General features: G+C 37.8%; 1 protein-coding gene across 11 annotated transcripts in view; it reads left to right on the top strand.

The window, feature by feature from the left end:
• The window catches only part of LOC129724848 (uncharacterized), a 74,173-nt gene that overhangs the window by 35,766 nt on the left and 14,875 nt on the right, over positions 1-23,532 (top strand). For 9 of the 11 annotated variants that reach the window (XM_055680081.1, XM_055680078.1, XM_055680079.1 and 6 more), the window contains exons 3-6: positions 3,320-3,463; positions 13,168-13,329; positions 13,612-13,788; positions 14,425-14,936. In XM_055680081.1, the coding sequence (XP_055536056.1) occupies positions 3,320-3,463; positions 13,168-13,329; positions 13,612-13,788; positions 14,425-14,936 (995 nt within the window). The remainder of the gene's footprint in view (positions 1-3,319; positions 3,464-13,167; positions 13,330-13,611; positions 13,789-14,424; positions 14,937-23,532) is intronic. The other 2 variants (XM_055680087.1, XM_055680088.1) reach the window with 2 other exon arrangements.

Here is a 23,532-nt window from a genome sequence, read left to right on the forward strand (position 1 = left end):
CACGACGCGATAGAATCACCTTTTACGATGGCAGAATTTTCAGTTGCCCTCCTGTCCTGTAACAATAACGCGCCTGGGTTAGATAGAATCAAATTCAACTTGTTGAAGAATCTACCCGGCAATGCCAAGAGGTGCTTGTTGAACTTGTTCAATAAGTTCCTGGAGCAAAACATTGTACCGCAGGATTGGAGGCAAGTGAAGGTGATCGTCATCCAAAAACCAGGGAAACCAGCTTCTGATCACAACTCTTATAGGCCGATTGCAATGCTATCCTGTATCCGGAAATTGATGGAAAAAATGATACTCCGTCGTTTAGACCACTGGGTCGAATCAAATGGTCTACTATCAGAAACTCAATTTGGCTTCCGCCGTGCCAAAGGGACGAATGATTGTCTTGCGTTGCTTTCAACAGATATTCAGCTGGCGTATGCTCGTAAAGAACAAATGGCGTCTGCGTTCTTGGACATTAAGGGGGCTTTTGATTCCGTTTCTATTGACATTCTTTCGGGTAAACTTCACCGACAAGGATTTTCTCCAATTTTGAACAATTTTTTGCACAATTTGTTGTCCGAAAAGCACATGCATTTTACGCACGGCGATTTGGCAACTTTTCGCATTAGCTACATGGGTCTTCCCCAGGGCTCATGTTTAAGACCCCTTCTTTACAACTTTTATTTAAATGACATCGACGAATGTCTGGCAAATTCATGCACGATAAGACAACTTGCAGACGACAGTGTAATCTCTGTTACAGGAGCCAAAGCTGCCGATTTGCAAGGACCATTGCAAGATACCTTGGACAATTTGTCTGCTTGGGCTTTACAGCTAGGTATCGAATTCTCTCCGAAGAAGACTGAGATAGTAGTTTTTTCTAGGAAGCATGAACCTGCTCAGCTTCAAACACAATTAATGGGTAAAATGATTTCTCAGGTTTTGGTTCACAAATATCTTGGTGTCTGGTTCGACTCTAAAGGCACCTGGGGTTGTCACGTGAGGTATCTGATGAAAAAATGTTAACAAAGAGTGAATTTTCTTCGTACAATAACCGGACAATGGTGGGGAGCCCACCCAGGAGACCTTATAAGGCTTTACCAATTAACGATACAGTCTGTTATTGAGTACGGGTGTTTCTGCTTCCGCTCCGCAGCAAACACACATTTAAACAAACTGGAGCGAATACAATATCGTTGTTTGCGTATCGCCTTGGGTTGCATGCAATCGACCCATACGATGAGTTTGGAGATCTTAGCTGGAGTACTACCATTGAAAAACCGCTTCTGGAGCCTGTCTTCTCGTATTCTTATCAAATGTGAGGTCTTGAACCGTCCCGTGATTGAAAATTTTGAAAGGTTAATCGAACTTAATTCTCAAACCCGTTTTATGACATTGTATTTCAATCACATGTCCCAAAATATTAACCCTTCTTCGAATATTCCAAATCGTGTCGACTTATCAAATACTTCTGATTCTACTGTGTTTTTCGATACATCCATGATAGAAGAAACTCGTGGAATCCCGGATCATTTACGCGTGCAGCAGATCCCTAAAATGTTCTCCAATAAATATCGGAACATCAACTGCGACAATATGTACTACACTGACGGATCACTTCTTGATGGGTCCACTGGCTTCGGTATCTTCAATAACAATTTAACCGTCTCCCATAACCTCGATAATCCTGCTTCTGTTAACGTCGCAGAATTAGCAGCAATTCAGTACACACTAGGGATTATCGAAAAAATGCCCACGGACCATTATTTCATCTTTACGGACAGTCTCAGTTCCATTGAGGCTCTCCGATCGATGAAAGATGTTAAGCACTCTCCGTATTTCCTGGGGAAAATACGGGAACATCTGAGTGCTTTATCCGAGAAATCTACTCAGATTACCTTAGCGTGGGTCCCTTCTCACTGCTCGATACCGGGTAGTGAGAAAGCGGACTCTTTGGCTAGGGTGGGCGCAACAAACGGTGATATTTATGAAAGACCAATTGCCTTTAATGAATTTTTCGCATTTGTACGTCAGAATACGATCATCAGTTGGCAAAATTCTTGGACCAAGGGGGAACTGGGAAGGTGGTTACATTCCATAATCCCCAAGGTATCGACGAACCCGTGGTTCAAGGGGTTGGATGTAGGTCGGGATTTCATTTGCGTGATGTCCCGGCTTATGTCCAATCACTATAGATTTGACGCGCATCTCCGTCGTGTTGGGCTCGGGGAGAGTGGTATTTGTGCCTGTGGTGAAGGATATCACGACATAGAGCACGTTGTTTGGTCATACCCTGTACACCGTGACGCCAGGTCTAGATTAATAGCTTCCCTGCAGGCCGAAGGTAGGCAGCCGGCTGTTCCTGTTCGTGATGTCTTGGCGAGCCGTGACCTATCCTACATGGCCCCTATATACGTTTTCCTGAAATCCATCCACGCCCCAGTTTAGTCCTATCCCCTTCCGCCTACATCCAACCAAACGACAAGAACACGTTAAGACCCCGGATCCGGAAACAGCAATCAGACCCGCACGATACCCTCAAGGCCCGATGGAAACAACCCAATATGCCAGTCCGTAATATCTTGGCCCAGCAGCGGAACAAATTTAATATGCTGCTTACCTATGGCAATGAAAACCATCAAACAGCAAACCTGTGCTTTTAATGCAAAATATTCTAGCTTTAAGTTAGATTTAGTTTCAGCTCATAGTCGGCAGCGAGGATAAAAAATTTGCTTTTAGTTATTAAGATACTTTAGAAAGTAAGCTACCAGATATAATTGGCGCCGTTAAACATTAAATTGTAAATGTGCCGTGTCAAATAAACTATAGATGAAGAAAAAAAAGTAGGCAAAGTTACCGATTATCGACGTCAAGTAACTCAAAAAGTTTCAAAGTTTGGCACGAAATTACTAATGCTAATATTTTTGAAAATTGATTATCAACTAATATTACTTAATTTTCGTTTCATAGTTTAATGAAATAATTTCGAATATTCGGTTTAGTTGGTAAATCAAAACAAATAAATCATTTGAGTAGTCACTTCATTTTAATCTGCATCTGATGGGGGCGGAGAGATGATAGTTATCCTAAATATCTTCCCGCAAATAAACTGCTATAGATTTATTCCGAAAAAAACGATAAAAATGGCTCATAAAAATGATCCACACTCCAATTACGTTTTATTGCCTTGTGGTCCATTGCGTTTCCTAGCCACCGATGACATCCAAATGACACTTTCAAATCGGTGGATTCATTTTTCCAACAATCATTTGCTGAACGTAACTATATGTTTCCTTTCTCTATTTTTTCGATTTTTCCCGCCGCATAGCAAAAGGAATGTACGTCGGAGCCCAGTGCGAGTTCACGTGCCACGCCAAACTGCACCACGTGTACTGTGATCCCTCTACCAACATGTGCAGCTGCGAAAAAGATTACCTAGTACTGATCGGAATATTAAGAGGATGTGCCAAGCGTAAGTAATCCAACCTTGCTCCCAATTTCGACGTATTTGCTTTCTATATACGTCCGTGTACTAGGCGCCGACCATATAAACGCACTGAAATGGATACGACGGAATCCATTTCCAGCCATGGCGACAGACAGGAGCTGTCCGAAACAGCGTTCTAGTAAACTTTGATAGACCGGTGGGGCTTTCGAAGTTCGGTCATTCTCGCGACTAATCAACAGCAGCAATATAGCAGCGCTATCGGAAACATGTGCAACTCAGCCTTCGTGAATTCCATTTCGGTTTCAGGTGTAACCAACCATACAACATCTCCCGGGGTTTCTTTTTTCTTGTTTGGCATCAGTTCAAATTGCATGTTCGCCAAATGAAATATCCTGCTGCCATTTCTCTTGATGATAGGCGCTGTCCCTAGAATTGAGTGGTGATTTTAAAAACGCTGTAACTCGTAATTTACATACGAAAAATGTCGATAAGTGAAATAGGTACTCGCTTGCCAAAACGGACACAATTTAGTGGTTGTGATCTTTTGATTGATTTAAATTTACCAACTCACAAGGTTTCTAGACAAAATTCATTTTTAGTGCCAGACCTTTACCGCTATCGGTCCAACTGTAGGACCAGAAAAGTACTGCGGTTCAAATGAAACAGCAAGAGGAAGTCCGGCCAGCAGCATGGGCTGCAAAAGTTCACGCAAGCTGCTCGGCAATAAACGTATCAGGCTGCAGGAAAATTGCGTTTGACCACGTGTCGCCGCTAGCAAATTTATCTGCTAGACACATGTGAAATTAAACCGTGTGGTTAAAGCAATACCATCATTGTACAATTGAGGTTTCCAGCCCAGCATGGCAATATTATTCGCATAAATTTGTAACGGGTAACCGGGATGCACGTAATTTTATGCGAACTCTACATTCGCGCATATATATATGGAAAGCGAAATTATCAGCGAAGCGAAGTTCAGTAAGTTGTGCAATGAGTGAAGAGTATTGTAACAGTAACAAGGATATTCATGATTTTAACAAAAAAAAAATCAACAGTTTTTTGTGCACGATCAATACTGGAGCAAATCACAATTCATTGGCCTCCACAAATCAATCACTTCCATTATATTACTGTTTCGATTTTTTTATTATTCCTGCTTATGCTTGGGGCCGTTCTCAAATTACGTGGTCATATTTCGGTTCACTGGTCAACAAAGCCATTCAGTTGAAACCTCTCCAGGGAATTGTAATTGGCGATAATATTGGTCGGAGGCAGCGAGGCTCGGAATATTAGGCGTGAAAGGATGGGCAATTGACACACACTGTATTGCATATAAAAGATCAATCTATTTCTAACGATACTTTATAAATAATAATTGTACTCAAATAAAAGTTTGATTGTCAGATGATACCATATGACATCATCCACCGGGAATGAGTTCAAAATAAGGGTACTTCAAAAGTTATCCTTAAAAACCGATAATGGTTGAAGAACAGCCTCCCCAGCTGGTCTCGAGGTACGATGGTGGCCTAACAAGCCAGTTGTCGTAGGCTCGAGTCTCGGCTCGGGAGAGACTGTTAGTGTCAGTAGGATCGTAGCGCTAGCCCCGCAATTGTCCTGTTCACTCAACAGTTGGCTGCGAAGTCTGTGTATAGTAAACAGAAGGTCAAGTTCCGAATCGGGATGTAGCACCAAGGCTTTGCTGGTTGAATAACATTTTTTATTTTGAACTATAAAACGAGGTAAAATGTTCATCTAAATACTACAAGGTATATGGCCCTAGAGGTTGTATGAAATGGTGACGTAGGACTAAATGTATATATTATATGCTGCGATAAACTGTTCATAGGCAACACTACCGTTTATATTTGATGGTCGTTATTGTAAAAATAACGATGCATGAATACATGAACATTTTACACTAGTAGTAGTTGCGAAAATTCTCATAACTCTTATCTTCAAGCATCTATAGTTTTGAAAAGAACCGAGTCCATAACCTTCAGTTAGAAATTCGTGCTACAGAACGCTGATGATCGCACCATCGGTAGCATTGAACATTTTGCTTGACCGCGTATAATAAAGTTTGCTCTCCGCTGTGCCCTCCAGAAGCTATGCCAACTAAATATTCTGCAGCGTACGATGGTAACTGTTGCTACAAATATGCAAAATAAAGGTAACATGTTCCGCAGTGCCTGGAAGATGACTCGTATGCAGCTCTCGTTTCTCAATGTCGCGTACCTCTAACAGCTATACTCCACTCGCTATGAGCATGAGCATGGACATTGACGACCGTACATAACGTAGTTGCACCTCCGTGATTGACCTGAGCTAGTGAAGTTGCACAGAGAAACACATAGATAATTTTTGGGATGTTATACCATCTTCAATGTACAACAATTCAGTAACTCTCACTTTAAAAGATCAATAACGGCGCCGGCCACGTCCTTACAGTCGTTGGGAAAAAAATAGGAAGAGAATTGTTTGTTCGACAAACGTTATTATGAGACCGAGTTCACCTCTGCATCTCTACGGATGTCACAGGAAGGGTATTTGTGTTAGTATGATGGGGTAGGAATGATCAGAATTCGCCGTGGTAGGCAATACGATCAGATATTTTCAAATCACGCGTGCGAAGAATAATTTTTCAAACCAAATAATAATCGTCAGATACAAAAGCTAAGCGCGAATCAACGAGCGAATTCGTAGGCACCGATTTTATGTCCTGTGAGAGTAAGCTACGCGATACGAATCTCCAGATCACCAGTCACAGCAAACCGAACTTAAACGATTGATCATTGTACTTAAAACAAACCCTATCTTTCCTTTTTTTATTATTTTAGAATCAATAAAGTAGATATATTTAATAATAAAAAACAATACTGCGAACATTTAATATATATCGCGATAACGTTGTTTGAAGCGGCCAGCTATCTTCATCACATTTGACACGTGACTTATATTCGAATGCGAGCTGTGAAATGTAAATTATTTTCAAACGCGGGTATGGTCGCATCCATGATATCAATCGTCAACGCAAAAAATACCTGGTAAAAGATAAAAAGATAAATTTAGAAAAAAAGAGACACACACACCTAAACCAAAACGTCCTAAATTAATTGTGTTGCGTCTATGAATATATAGTAAAAACACAGACTAACAGACGTAACACTGGAATCGCTACAAAAAACGATCATTTCGAATTTCAAATCGAAAAACATTCATCGCGCGAAAACCCCGTCCGGGGCGCTGTCATGCAATCTCATACATATTTTGTGGTTCCACATTTGACACACGCAGTAACGCTAGCGCTGATATTGAAATTTATGACGCAGCGCGAACATTGCAGCAGATGGTGTTAGTGTTACTAACATGAAGTACTGAAATCATCCGAACGATGATTTTATTGAAAATTTGTTCGAAGTGTTATGTCTGTTAGTCTGTGGAAAAAATTTAGCTTGTACCTAAAAATAGTCATTCAAAAGCCAGAGAAGCCATAAACAACAAAGAAAAAAACAATGAATATCGAAACAAAGTAATCGGACAAATTTTGATTTCAAAACATTTTAACGATTCAAAAATATCGCGAAACAGACAAACAAGTTGTGCGGTACGTGTCCTTTCTCAGGTAAAAAATATAAATATGTATCAACAATGAGAAAATATATAAAAACGCTGCGCTTTGCGCCGGCTAGCCTCAGCACAGCACACAATCAGCCCAAGAAATCGTGGGATAAAACACACACGCGAATACTGAAAAATAAATGTTTGATTCATGTCGGTGAAAGCCACCAGCAGTTCAAATAAACATGTCTGTAAATGTAAAGCAGGTATTAGACGAAGCAAATATTTGCTATTTTTGGTACGATTTTTATTTGCACAAAATTAAATCTGTATTGAAAAATCGCAAATATTTGCTCCGTCTAATACCTGCATAAGACTGTGAAATACGGAAAAATACACCTCGCGAAGTCACTACACTTTGAAAATCCATATATATGTAAAGCTTACTCGGTCCCATTCGCGTTTACACCGGGAAATTATGCACGACCGTTTTTTCTACCGACGCAAACGCGTACGGGTACTGTGTTTCGTACCGATTCTCTCTTACGAAATCAGGTAGGCGTGCGCGAAATACATTATTACGAAAGTAAACTGAAACGAGCCCGCTCATATAATGAACATGTTATGTCCCCTATTTAGTATGAAAATGGCAAAGTAACATGCATTCAAAGCCCAAAAAATGAAAATGCAAATATGCATATGAAACACAAGGGAGTTCTAGATTTGTAAGCAAATTGCCAACAACTGCCAACAAAATCACCATAAAAATAGCTAAGTCGTGAACTTATGACGTACCGACATTGCAGCGCGTAATTCAATAACGTTCATGCATAGTTTTATTTGTCAAAAGCTAGGAAATTCGTGAAATAAAAGCATACTGAACAGCACCGATGTCAAACATTTTGGTTCTGTCTATTTTTGTATACCAAATAATATACGCAGTTCACTTTTACTTTTCAAAGCTACCATTTAATTTTCAAAAAACTATGTTTCACCTCAAAATTTCCAATACAGAATATCCAGAAAAAATATTCGAAAAGCAACGTAAAACATATTGAAAGCCGAGCTACGATTTGTTTAAACAAAATGAAACTAACAGCTATACTCCACTCGCTATTGTGTGACAAACTAGACTGAAGCTGAATTTTCTACACGCAGTCTTTTGTATCGAGTTCAACGTAGATTTTTGCCATTAGGGCGTGGCCACGCAGCTTAGAGAAAGACAAACAAACCAAAACACCTTCGATACTACTGAGTGATTTTTATAAGCATCAAAACAAAGTTTCTGCTTTCCTGATGTGAAAATCACTCTGATATTTAGATTAACTAATTTTCGTTACTAATATTTGACTGATAACGGAGTTCGAGTTGGCACAAACAAACAATTAAACCGGAAAATCACTCAATTTAGCAGTGAAAATTCTTGAAATGAGGCTTATATCTTGCTGTGATGAACTATTCATAGGCAACACTACCGTTTATCTTTGGTACGCCCTGGTCGTTATTATAAAAATGATTATTGAGAAATAGATGAAAATTTCACACTAGTGGCAGTTGTGAAAATTTTCATAACTCTTATCTTCAAACATTTATAGTTCTGAAAAGAGATGATTCCATAATCTTCAGCTCGAAATGTGTGCTACAGAACGCTGATGATCGCACCACCACCGGTAGAATTGAATATTTTGTTGGCCGCGCATAAAACTTGCTCTCCACTGTTCCCCTCAAAATATCATGCAGCGTACGATGGTGCCTGTTGCTGCCGTATGCAAAATAAAACCGAACCGATTCCATAATCTTCACGTGTGCTACAGAACACCGATGATCGCACCAACGGTAGCTTTGAATATTTCGCTTGGCCGCACATAATAAAATTTGCTCTCCGCTGTGCCCTCCAGTAGCCATTAAAATATCCTGCAGTGTACGATGGTAACTGTTGCTGCCGTATGCAAAATAAAGGTAACATGCTCCGAAGTGCCTCGTTTCTCAAGGTCGCGTACCTCTAACAGCTACACTCCACTCTGTATTGTGTGGCAAACTAGACTGAAGCTGAATTTTCTATACGCAGTCTTTTGTATCGAGTTCAGTGCAGATTTTTGCCATTAGGGCGTGGCCACGCAGCTTGAGAAAGACAAACAAACCAAAACACTTTGTTGAGTCAAAATATGTAGGCAGTGGAACTTATTCCATCCATGTTATTGTTATCCGTGCTCGAGAAGCAAGCCAATAGCGAGGGAAATATATGGGAAAGCTTGACCTTGGAACTTTTCACCTTTTTTTACCATTAAGCAGTGAAGCAACAATGTTGTACATTATATCAAACAATTGTTACACATTTTATCTATCCACCGACATATAAATGACTAAGATGCATTAAGTCGTTCGCTTGCTATCATCGTTTGAAATTTGACGTAACATTTGCCAGTTTCATTTTCAATTTCTCAAAATGTAATCTAGTATAGAAAACAAAGACGTAGCCCTACATCAAAAAAGTATTTTTGAATGACTAATAACTTTGCACAAGATATCAATTATTTTGAAACCCTTGGATATAATACTGGAGCACGTTACATACACACACACATTCAGAAAAGGCTCAACTTGTTAAACTGAGTCGAATGACGTAAGACAATCGGCACTTTGTAACACTTTTATACCTTTGATTTCGCCAGTGATTGTTATACCTTTCTTGTAGAAAGGCAAAACGTATCGAAGATTACAAATATTTTTAGAGTCAGAACGGTTTGTTGAATCGGGGTGACGTTTTTAGCAAAGTTTATAGGTAATAATTTTGTCTTTCAAAAACAAATTTTAAGAAAAAATAAAAATTTTAAGATCTTCTTATCTCAAAAATTTCATTAATCGAAAACCATACAAGAGGTTAGCTAAACATTGATGGTTGTTTGATCATGGTAAAATGAGAAAAAGACACAATCAAAAAACTAATTTTTCTATATGCGCCGAAATGGTTTGTTTGGTTTATGTGTTGTATCCAGCAAAGTTGAAGATAGTGTTTTTGTCGTTCCAGAAAATAGGTACACCATAAGGAAAAAAAAATTTCTTCTTGAAAAAAAGTCTAGAAGGAATTATAAATTGAATGTCTCAAAAACTCGCTTCTTAAAGATCTACTTTTTTTACAAACTACACAGCTAAACATTGGTGCTTTTTCGAACTTGGAGAAAAAACACTAAAAAAGTTATAATATTCTGGAAATAAACTTTTTTTATTTGGAAGATTATTTACAACTCTGCCGAAGACACTATACCAATCGATCAACCCATTAAGAAGCTAGAAATGTTTTACCATTAGGGAGATACTCCCAAGTTTGATTTATATCAGTACAAAGTGCAGGACATCACAGTACACGCTATTAAAAGTTTTTTTTTTTTTTTCAAAAAATTATAACTTCTTTAGTTTTTGTTTTTCTACAAGTTCTAACCAGCATCAACTAAAAAAACAGTTTTTTTGAAAATTGTAACTTTTTTTCCAATCCGCCATAATCCAACATAATCCCTTCAAGAGGACAGAGGTATCTCAAACAGACAGAACTCCATTTTTATATGTATAGGTAAATAAAATTGTACCTTATACAAGCATTCGGGTATTCAGTATTTTTCACAGTGACAGTCTATCATCTCACAAATTAAGCGTGAATTCCAAACATGCGAGTTGACGACCTGCTGTTTGATAAATGAATGAAATTTTGAACTAAATTTTCTGGAGGTACCGGAAACATCGCAATCTCAAAATTCTATTCCAAGCCGACTTCGGGTCGGAGTTTCCGGACTCTAGAGTTGCACACTAAGAATGATTTGCTACCTAGCGCTTATTTGAGCAATTTCAGCAGCCTTTGATCGATCGCATAAGCAAACAGGTACCGTAAACTGGGATGACTTTGATCACTTTTTTTAATATATCTTAAATATTTTAAGGATATACTGAATACAAAATTGTATGATATTTTTAAAATGAGTACTGGCATGCATTGAGCAAGATCCAGTCATTACTTTAGAAGTTAAGCAACAATTCTGCTGTTTCTAAATATGGATAATTCCATACGAAGTGTACATGCCACTTGGACACGACCATCACGGATTTGGCTCAAAGCTGGGGGAATTATTCATCTAGGTTCACTATGAAAAAATCCCAATTTTGGTGTCGATTGGAATACCCCCCGCTCTGTGGAAACCTCCTCTTTGTAACAAAGTCAGGCAATTTTTGTTCAAAATTCCGTTTTTCTTTTTCTTACAATTCATTGATGTAGGACGTCCGCAAAAATACTGATAGATGATTTTTAATGAAAATAAACTAAGGAATCCAAAGAAATATATTTTTTGACTGGAAGTGTTGCCAGAGACATTATTTTTGTATTTGAAAACTAGATTTACATTTTTCGGCAAATGCAGCCATTTTTATTAAAAAATTTGATAATTTCATCGTGTTCCTTGAAAAATTTCACGTAAGAAACAACTATCATCCCGAGGTAATATGAGCCAATCTCGAGATATACCATTTTTACGAAAAAAGTTGTAAATTTCGTAATTAATTTATTTTATAGTTCATAGCCGTAAGACACCCGAAAAATAGTGATGAGTGAATTTTGAAGAAAATAAACCAAGAAATCCAGAAAAAATATTATTTCTGACCGGGAGTGTTGCCAGATATATTATTTTTGTATTTTAAAACTAAATTTGCATTTTTCAGCAAATGTAGCTGAGTTTATTTCAAATTTGAAGGTTTCATCGTGTTTCTCGGAAAATTTTACGTAAAAAACACTTATCACCCCGTGGTAATATGAGCCAATCTCGAGATATAGCATTTTTACGAAAAACTAGTTAGGAAATTTCAAACCTTTTTTGTAAAAATGCTATATCTCGAGATTGGCTCATATTACCACGGAGTGTTAAGTGTTTCTTATGTAAAATTTTCCGAGAAACACGATGAAACCTGAATTTTTTCTGGATTCCCTGGTTTATTTTCTTCAAAATTCACTCATCACTATTTTTTGGGTGTCTTACGGCTATAAACTATAAAATAAATTAATTACGAAATTTACAACTATTTTCGTAAAAATGTTATATCTCGAGATTGGCTCATATTACCTCGAGATGATAGTTGTTTCTTACGTAAAATTTTTCAAGGAACACGATGAAATTATCAAATTTAAAATAAAAATGGCTGCATTTACCGAAAAATGTAAATTTAGTTTTCAAATACAAAAATAATCTATCTGGCGAAGTGTTGCCAGTCAAAAATTATATTTATTTTGGATTCCTTGGTTTATTTTTTTTAACAATCATCTATCAGTATTTTGCGAACGTCCTACATCTATGAATTGTAAGAAAAAGAAAAACGGAATTTTGAACAAAAATTGCCTGACACAAAGAGGGGGGTCCCACAGAGCGGGGGGTATTCCAATCGACACCAAAATTGGGATTTTTTCATAGTGAACCTAAATGAATAATTCCCCCAGCTTTGAGCCAAATCCGTGATGGTCGTGTCCAAGTTTATTCTTTTCCGTGGTCACTTCGTATGGAATGACCCATATACTTTAAAATTTTTACATCAATCATCATTCCGAGGTGACTTTAATCACTTCAGAAAAGCAATTTGGAAGCTTTTCACAATCTACGTAAACAGTTTATGTAGGCGAATGTCCAAGATTTATACAAAATGTTATGAATATGTATGAACGATTGTCCATTGAGAGGGAAGGGTGTCCTAAATCACCAAAAACTAGTCCACGTGGAATATAACTTATTTAATGGTCCAAAGTTGCATGTTATGTGACGTCTTGGGTTGTCGTTAAGAAAAATAGCAGGAAATGCATGAATAGTAGCAAAGTAGACATATCTAAACGACAAATCTCAAGCTCTACGAACGTTTTTTTTATCACAAATTCAAAAAAACAGGTAGAGTAATCGAAGTCACCCCGCTGATCAAAGTCACCCCAGTTTACGGTTATCAAATAACCCATATGCTACGCTATGCTATTGCTGCTAGTGTTATCGTACGTTGTCTTATATCCGCCAAAGTTTTAGAATATCAATCAATCCTACTAGACATAGAAAAGGAATCGAAGGCAACAGTAACTCTAATCGAGCTTTTTATTCTTCTATTTTATCTGCACCGAATCATCACCATTTGGTTTGGCATCGTGCCTGCAGCCAAAAAGTTAGGGGAACAATGTTTCTACGATCAGACCTGCATCTACAACGACGAGCACGCTCTCTGCGTGCAAATCAGTCACAACGCCATCTGCCAGTGTGCTCCCGGTTTCCACTCCGTCAGCTATTCCAAGCCAACCAAGCGTGTCTTCTGCACCCAAGGTGAGTAATAGTCTCCTGAGAGGTGTGTATCGATTCGGGTTCAACCATGACCGATTTCAATCCAATCGATGATGCAGGAAAAACATGCAATAAACAAATCCCAACACTACCAAAACGGTTGAAGCCGTTGCATTTACTTTACGGTGGTTCAACGAGCCAAATCCTTACTAATCCTTCCGTTCGTAAAATCATTGCATGCTTTATCCAATCTACCCTGTATATCGCCAGGTTCTAGAATTAATCCGTTTTCGGTTTTTCTTCCGACGTTCGGTTTCGTTTTAGATTTGGCTGTAATAACTGCGGATCTTCCAACACTATTTGGTGTCACCAGTGGCATTGCCGTGCTAGCCGGTCTCATTTGCATGGTGCTGCATTTATTTAGCAAAACGAAATACCCTCGACCTCGACATTTCGGCGATGCCAACCTTGCGCCTCCAATTTTGTACAATAGTGATACAGGTAGGTGGGATGGGGCCAAACCCGACTTCCGACTGTTCTCGTTTTCTTTGTATATCTCTTCTTTTCAAAAACCATTTTTTGTATGATTTGTATAGAAGAGGAAGCTGCCATGTACATTCGTTTCCGGGGGCTCACGTAGCAGTTGTACATTTTTTTTCTTGCGTCGGGTCAGCTGAGCCAATTTGGGTGATGCATACAAAGCTTTGGTAGTTTAATGGTACCATTTTCTGTAGAAAAAAATTTATTAATTTGGCATCTAAATCAAACTCAGATAAATTTCTTCGTAATTTCGTAAAATGTTTTGAAATGTACGACTGCGGAAAGCCCTTTGTTTAGTTGTTCTGTCATTTATTTTAGTAGTTTTATTCTATCATAGACCAAACAAAATAGATCTACATACTTTCCATCATTTGCATGATCTCTTTCCTCTTGAATATGATAACTGCAATTATTTAACAATAATAACTAGTGACGCAGAATAAATCTTTTATTCTAACCCGGTACATACGCTTATCTTTTTTTCTATTCTATCTTCTCCTCTTGGATCTACGTCATACTAACGATAAATAACATACCAAATAACAAAACACGTCATAAAAAACCGTAAAACCACCACGAACTAACACTTAACCACAGGGATTCCATTGACAATACAGTCGGCAAGACCATCATCGCGTTCCAGCCAACGATCTAGCGGCTCCATCGGTTCCTATGGCAATCGACGGCCGTCGAGTGCTCCCTTGCACGGCTCCAAAGGGGTCTTGGTGTCAACCTCGCGTACAGGTGCGGCTAGATCTGCCGCCATATTGCTTGTATCATGTCACATATCTGCGATTAGAAGTAGTAGATCCACCACACCAAACCATTCGCAGCATCCGAGCGACCATCTGAGCGATGACAATATGACCAAATATCTCGAGCGCCAGCTGGAGCATCAGAAACAGTTGCTCTATCTGGACATTCCGGCGCTCAGAAATCACAACAAATTGTTGTCGAAATTTTGCAAAACCTCCAAAACCGCGTCCAGTAATGACGATTCCAGTTACGACGAAGAGAACGACACTGGATTTAATCATTACAGCTATGAAAACGATAGCATTGAGTTGGGAGCGCTGCCAACGCCCGCTAGTGAGGTGGCAAATGTCGCGGTAAACATACACCTTCACTTCTCACCCATTTATCCCATTATCCTGGAGAAAAAAAAACACAAACCAACACTTTCGTACCCCGCTGCCCCGTCACTTACCTGATGATATTGTTCTGGGTGGTTGTCTTTGGGGGTTATGTGCCAAAAAGATAAAAAATCGTTGTTACCTACTGTGTTATGCCCACTTTTCTATTTTGATTAGTTTTCAATTCTATCTTAAAGTTGATAAATTTAATCTTTCTTTTCTTAAAAAAAAACTTCACCCAACAACCTTCGAACAGCAAACTTAATTTACTTTTGAATGCAAAAAAAAATATGTTTAATCCTTTGCAGTGATAATCTCTGCAATCAATTCACGAGCAGACTAAAACAAACAAAAATTCCTTAAAAAACACTTTTCGTGCCAAATCTCACCCCAATTGCGAAAGTCAGGTACAATCAACGATAACATATCTTTTAGTCTGTTGAACTATTCTGGAATACACAACTAGTCCCTAACTAACTAACCGAATTTAGACTCGACCCCAATCGACGGAGCACCTCAAAGTATACGACCGGCCGGCGGATGCTCAGCTGCCGTTACTACTCCTAGTACCCCTCTCCCAACCGAATGTTCCCTTCCTGCCCCACAGTAAACTGTGTAGCGAGTTGTTTACTATGATGTTGTTCGATGTGTTCGATATTTGCTACTAAACTCATCTATGACTGTGTGTTGTATTTGCTTGTCGTTTTCATTTTATGTAACTGTACAGTGGTTCGTTGTCGACTCTTCTCGAAGCATACAGATCATCCTTTCTTTTATCATCCATTTTGGAGTGCTGCGTTGAATTGATTTCGTTCTGTATTATTGACGTTATATTTTTGTTATTATGTATCCACTTGTTCACATTGTAAACATTCAGAACGGATTGTCTGTACTGCCGGGAAATTGGTTTTTATGCAGCTACGCCGCTGATATACTGTGCTGCTCCAGCTCCAACATTGGCCGTATTGGCCTATTCCGACCGAAGCAAGACAGCGTATCAGAAGCGTCATAAAGCAAAAACAAAATCCGGTGCACGTTGCTCAACACTCAATCCATTGTTCGATATTCAAACTACTTTGAACCAGTACAAATTATCGGAGTACGCTTTTTTCCTTTTTCTCGAAAACAGTGACACCGGTTCTTCCACCCGGAACATCACAGGATCAATCGTGAGTCTGATAAATTGTCTTCCTCGCGTTGATTAAAGAACTTAGTGTTGCTAAGAAACCAATGGGTAATTTTTTTACAGTTGGTATTATTGAGATTGTTACTTCTGAGCAAGGTGATGCTGAAGAGCTCTAATATGCACAGAAATAATTTAGCTATCAGTAAAAGGTATTTTCATCAAGTAAGTTAGCAGTGAACAACATAAAGGTAATACAGGAACTGTCTCGAATCGATGAATCACAGAAAATTGACCCTTCTCCATCGATAAACTACGCAGCAGGACTGCCTTAATGAAACTTTTTTTCAATCTATAATCATTATTTACATACCAATTGAATTCTGATCATCTCGCGCTATTAGAAGGATTATAATAACAGCCACATATTCAAGGGATAATTAACCCTTGTCACAAAACCTCAAAGATTTGGTCAGCAGTTTGAGAATGTTCATGATTGAAAGTTAAATTTTATGAGTCTAATTGAAGATTAAATCACTCGCCAATACAATTGAATTTATACCAGGACCGGCGGTTGATGTGGGTAGTATGGGTAGTAGTACCCACTCGGAAAATATGCCTGTGGGTACTTACCCACACGGAATTAACGAACAATACCAAAAAATTTAATATTTTCTATGTTCGAAACTTAATAACATACAACCACGCAAGAAATTAACACAATTTATTTTGTATTTTGCACCAACCTGAATAACTTTTATTTTCAACATATTTTGATTGCTGATTAGGGTTCCAACAAAAATCGACTTTTAATTTTTTTTACTTCCTAAAGTTCTGTCTCCTTGAAATAATTTCCGGTCAAAATTTGAGCTCGGCAAGTAGAGCCTCAACGCGGTCTATGTTTCAGTTTTTCGACCGTCTTTTTCACAAGGAACCACTTATTAGCATCAATCATAGTGAGTCATGAGTCAGTAGAAAAAAATTGACTCGAACTATAACTGTGATGGCGAAAACAGTGAAGTTACTCCGTTCAGAAGTGAGCGCGTTTGAAGAACGGTGCGACAAAAGGACACCGGATATGCCCGTTCCGGCATCTACAACATCTTGGTACTACTGGACAATAATCAAAGCATCGAAAAAAAGTCCGATTCCGGACGGCCGTTAATGTCGCAACGGCAGCGGCTGAATAAAATGGTTAAGTCGATTTTTCCAGCGAATCACAATATGGTGGTGGTGATATTCGTCGAGACCTATCTCACCCCGGATGACAACGACTGGCAGGGCACTTCGTATACCCACGAAGGAGGTCAGCTCCGAGGTGAAGTTCATTTCACACATCAACTTCCCCAAGAAGATGCGGCTGTGGCTGATGTGGTACCCACGTTGGCGAACTCGTCCAATGTCCCCCTGCTGAAAAAAGCCATTTTTTTAATGTAAATCTCACTACAGAACGGAACTCGAAAATTAAATTTTTATCATACATTCCATTGGCACTCTATTGTTGATGCGTTGTCGATTTTTTGAAAATTTTTTTGCAGGTATCAGTAGGTCGCCCTCCTCCATGGCTACGCCTCTGTCACCCCGAACCTTTTTTATTTCTCACTACCCACTCGGGATAATAGTGTGACGCCGGCCCTGATTTATACTCATGATTTTTTGCCCACAGAAGTAATTAAAACGAACTCAATTGAGATAAGATCGATTATTTGAAGATTCAGAAACATGAAAGCACCTGGTAATGATAGGATTTTTGATATTTTAACTAAACAATTCACTGAAAACACTATATTTTTTTGTTGTTTAAATTTTCATGAATTGCTTCAGAATTGTAATAAAATAATTTATCAATTGTTCAGAGTTACTTATAAAATAGCTCGTATCAACAAATGTGAAGGTTATTCTACTGGAATTAGTCTTCTAGATATAAAAAGCGTTCGAAAGTTTAACATTTGATTGCGAAATAGTTGTTTGTCATTTCCTAATTGTTATTTAATTAAAATTTTGGAAAAACATTTATCTGATCGAAATCTATAGGTTGTCTACCAGAGACATAGCATAGCATAGCATATTTGATCGCCCGTGTGTTGCCTGCAACAGTAGTAAGCCATTTTCAGTGTACAATTCCTGGTGATCTTTCTTTTCACTGGTCAATAACGAAGCTGGCCACGCCCAATGCAGATCAATAGAGGAAGGGATATCGGGAGTGTTAGTTTAATACTTGTTGCAACTAGAGACCGAGGAATCCTCTGCATCATCCACAAGTATCAAAGGAAGAAATTAGTGTTAGTGGAAAGGAATTGATCTGGATCCATCGAGGTTGATGGTGCGATCTTTTCTACACAAATTCGCGCACGATATCTGGGCAACCGGTCACCAGGAGACGATATTAATAGATCCGCGCCACGATCTAGTTATCTTCGGCAACCTACCAATCGTTAACAGTCTGTATCACACCAAACTTCGCGTTTAATGCCGTGAACTTAGTTCAAATTTACCTAGAAACGAATGGATTTCGTAAAACGCAACAACCGCACGCCGAACGCAAACTACGCAAACTACTGGTACCAGCTCAAATAACCGATAGAGCGCTGTATTAAGATAGTCACACTGAGCGCAGTCAAAATACCGCGCGCGAAATCTACAGGTTGTCTACCAGAGACAATTCTCATTTAAATTAATCCTGTCAAAGCAGGTGTGCCTCAAGGATCAATCCTGGGTCCAATTCTGTACAACATATTCACATCTTCTTAAGTAACCTACAGGATGCTCAACGGCATTGTTCTGTGATGACACGAGCATTTCCGTAAAAGAAAGTCTTCGTATCCAGTCAATTGCAGAAAAGCGAAGGCATTTTTCTTTCTCACACGCAAAAGTGAAAATTTCTCTTAATGCTTCGAAAATTCAATTGATCATTTTTCCTCATAAGCCTAGAGCTTCTTTTCTCCAACCAAACAGTTTACAAACCAATTTTTAGACTAAAAATGCTTCATACTGTAAAGATCTGGTCAAACTGTTATTCAGTGAAGAAAAAAACTCCTTCGATTGAAATTTGGCGAAATATATCCAAATTTTGGTAATTTCTGGTGACAACGTTTCAGTGGTGGGCATCACCCCATTAATTTGTTATTTCGGTATTAAGCGACGCTAATTCTCAGGTCGTAAATTTGTGATTTCGAAGCATTTACAGGAACTGTTAGTTTAGCGTACACATTTTTTTTCTATAGATATTCAAACCATTTTGACTAAGGGCTTTCAATAACGATGTATGTGTTTGAGTAGGTGAATTCTTTGAAAATTATTAAAATTAGTAAAAATAAATTAAAACATAATCTGCAAACAAACCTTTTTTTGACTGCTTAAGATTTTTAACCACGTGAAATTAATGTCTTTTAGAAGCTTTTTAAACTTGTTCCAAGAGCAAAAGTTGTTTTCAGTTTTTTTTTGAAGAACAAATTTTTGTACATAATTAAATTTGTAATTATATGTTGTAACAACAGACAACATTTTTTATGTAACTTAAATCAATAGACACACTCTAGGCGTAGTAGTTTTCGCGATTTTTCAAGAAAACTTTTCATTTCCTTTATGTTTTTATGTGCAGTCGAAATGTAAAATTAACATAAAAATTTATAAACTACAAGAATGTAGTGGAACTGCTCCATTATTCATCTAAGCCCATATATTCATCTCATACAACATGAAAACACAATTGAAAACAGGAAAAAACGCATATTTTCTTCTTAAACCAATCTGCTAATCCATGGAATGGATTCTTATTAGTTCACTTTAGATTCCCCATAAAGTATAATCCTCAAAAACTCACTTAAAAGCACTGAATTTGATAGTATAGTCGGGCATCTGCACTCGAAAACTCATTTTGTTCAATCACCTACCTCAGAAAATAAAATCCGCGCATTGTTCTATACGGCTACAACGAGACTCGTTCAGCAGCCAACCAAAGTTTTTTTCATCACTAGCGGACCACTTTTTATTTTAATTTTAATCACAAAATTAATTTAATCACTAAAAGAAATCACTCACTACACTAGAATACTTTGATTTCTAAAATGTTCACCTCAAATTTCCAAAAACAAGCTTGAATTAGCAGAAATATATGTGATGGATTTCTACAGCTCCTAAATTTCAATTGTATCTATTTTCATCTGTTTTCACTACGTTGAAGTAAACCAAAAGTTGCCAAATCAGTTTCTTATAATACGAAAAAATCATACTGAAAATGTTGAATTATTCCGACGTAATTGACATAAATCTTCAGCACTGTAGTGGTTGCCTAGGTTACCAATTTTGCACGTAAACAACTGCAGCGGATATCTAGGTAACCTACTACGACGGGCTGCGGCTACGTTCATTCATGAAAGTGTGATTCAGTTCATGATTGACAGATGAATATGGGGGCGTCGTGAGATGAATAATTGAGCATTTATTCAAGTTTTGAGATGGATATGGAAGCGTTGTGAAAAATGGATTGTTTCACAAAATTCAGGATAAATCTAGCTAATTTTACTAAATATACAATGCTTAACGATTCCATAAGAGCACGTAAGCACGTAAGCATGTTTAGTTTATTTGTTCAATGATTTCGTGAAAATCTGGTGTTTAACATGTGCATTTTTCGTGAATATCGGCATAATAAGATGAATAATGGAGCAGTTCCCCTATAAAACTTCTCCAAAAAATCGAAAAATAATTTCTATTTTATTTGCAAGTTTTGAAAACTTAAAAACATATAAGAAAATTAAAATCGAAATTTGACAAAAAAGAGAAAAATTATATATCGTTCACAGCAGGCTTGTCATTTCCCCTTAAAGAATCACTAGTGTGTAGTAGAATATCTTTCACTGCAAAAACAACTGCTCTAGCAAATCGTGTGTATTTGAGTAGCTTGCAAAAAAACACCACTGAAATATCTCTCCAGAGAGATAATAAACTGATGTAATCTTTTCCATACGAAAGGACAATTCGCTCAATAACTACACAACTGAGCTCACTTTAGTGCTTTTACTGTGTCAAATGAGGGGAAAATCCAACCAGCTACCTGTCACACATGGTTGCCCTTCGAATGCTTTCGAATTTATCTCAGCAATGATCACCGCTGTGTACTTCTGTGTATTCTCACAAGAGTGATTCACCACTCTTGTTTCGCTTAGCTGTGATGTAACAGCAAGTGTATTATTTTTCTGCGAACGGCGGAAACACAGCACAAAACAAAATGAGGAAGTTTAGTGCAAAAAATTTGTTATACGCAACGCTCATGCTAGGTAAAAAATCAACGGTGAACATTCACTCTACTCTTTTTACTTGAGGAGCATAACAAGACCGGTTCACAAATAACATTTTTGTAGAGATTACATTTTTGGCGCTCCAATTTGCCAATGATTTCACCTTCTAAAACTGATACTCTCCTAATGGCTTGAGTCAAAATGGTCTTGAAACTTGTGAAAAATCATGTGTTAGAACACACAAAACAAATACAAAGTTTCACTCAAATAAAAATACTAGTGAATGAGATGAAATTGATCACTACTCAACTGTGTTTTCTAAAAAACTGTTCCCATGTTGATTCCTCTCGAAAAAACATTTATTAATAAGTACACTAAAGTCACTTTCGACCGAGTGGTTAAAAGGTGCCTAATACACAACAAAGTCGCTTTTTACGCGGGGGATACGGCCGCGTAAAAAAAACGCATGAAAAAACGCGTGAATTCCGGCATCCGCGTTAAAAAAATCCGCGTAAATTCCGGAATCCGTTAAAAAAAACACGTAAAAAGCGACCTCAGTGTACTGGTGTGTATCAAAGGACACTTGCACGACTTTCCTTTATGAAACAAAAACAATAAATTTTCAAGATCCTAAGAGAAAAATCAGAGGGAAATCGATCTCACAGGAAATCTATACATTCAATCCGAAATATATTTACATGGCAAATGATGGCTTTTCTAGCAGAAAAATAATAATCACAGCGTATTTGGAAACAAATACAGTGATATTTGAGAAAAAATGTATCCCCTTCGGCTCTGTCGATAAGTTACACTGGTTTGTCCAAGACCTCAAACTAGAAAAAAGTAAGATTATAGCTTATAACTTTTCAACCATTGCTGTGAATTTTGGTGCCCCTAATATAGATAGAGGTGCGTCGAAAAGCCCGAGTAATTGCTCACTGCATTTATCGCTCCTACGTTTGCGTACGGGAAAATTTCATTGAAGTCTCTGAAAACTTACGTACTCCCAAGGTAGCTAATCTTCCATTTTTTTCAGTTTAGGAGAAATTTTTTTCGCTTTTGTCGACGAGTATTATCGATTTTTTTTTTTGAGCCTACAAACAAACAAACAAACGCTACTCAGTTTACTAAATTTAGGGTTGAGCTTCTAGTTACAACAATCCAGTAGCTTTTGCTTTGTATAGATCGATAACGGTACCGGCTACGTCCTTAGGGTAGGTTAGGGAAGAAAAAAAGGAAGTGTTACAATCATTTCGTCAGAGACCGAGTTCACCCCTGCACCAATTTTTTATCGAAATTTTCGTCATCCTAGGGATATTTTCTATGACTGTTTTCTAGATTTTCCAACATCGCAGTAAATATTTTGCAATTTTATTACATAGGGGAATTGTGGGTTAAATGAACAGGGGTGGTAAAATGGACACCCGTTTGAATCTCGACTATTACGTTGAAAAATAGTACAAACTTCTTTGGCACCTTATCTTAGAGGCACTAGAAGTTATTTGAGATAAAGTATGCGACATGATACAGTCAAAATAATGAACAAAAACAAAAAACACGTGTACATTCCTGGTGGTGATGTTAATTTTGGCCTACAAAAATAAGGTTTTTTTTACTAGTGTAAAACAGTATATTATAACGTTTTTTTTTTTATTATATTATAACGAATAACGACCCATGCTGATGGGGAAAAAATTGTGCTAATTTTTATTGAAAAATCTAGATGCTTCGTGTTTATATCAGAAAAACGCAAAGGTAAACTCGGACCAATGAACAGATGACCGCGGCTAAACGTACCGTTGAATGCGGAGTGTCCGTAAAAAAAGCTTCCGCCGTTTCTCAGTTTCTTACGGATAAGGTCATATATTGTTATTAATTCTACGACAAACGGTGAAAATTGAACTGTTGGTGAATGCATATCTGTACCACGTACTATGGAACAACATGTTACTATCTGTTTAGGGATAATTAATGTTCATGCCCAAGGTGTTCTTATTACCACCTCCATATGTTCAATTTACCCACACGTGTCCATACTACCCCCAAAAAACTGCTTTCGAAAGTGCTCATGAAAACTACGAAAAATACTATATTTGAGTACTTCTAGTCATTTTTTGTATTAACCTTTTTGTATTAACCAACTATCGACTCATAGTTGTAGTGTTAAACTGTGGAGGAAATTGGGAAATGGCTCAGGGTGTCCATTTTA

Source organism: Wyeomyia smithii, chromosome 2 (genome assembly GCF_029784165.1).
Source record: "Wyeomyia smithii strain HCP4-BCI-WySm-NY-G18 chromosome 2, ASM2978416v1, whole genome shotgun sequence".
Lineage (NCBI taxonomy): Eukaryota > Metazoa > Arthropoda > Insecta > Diptera > Culicidae > Wyeomyia > Wyeomyia smithii.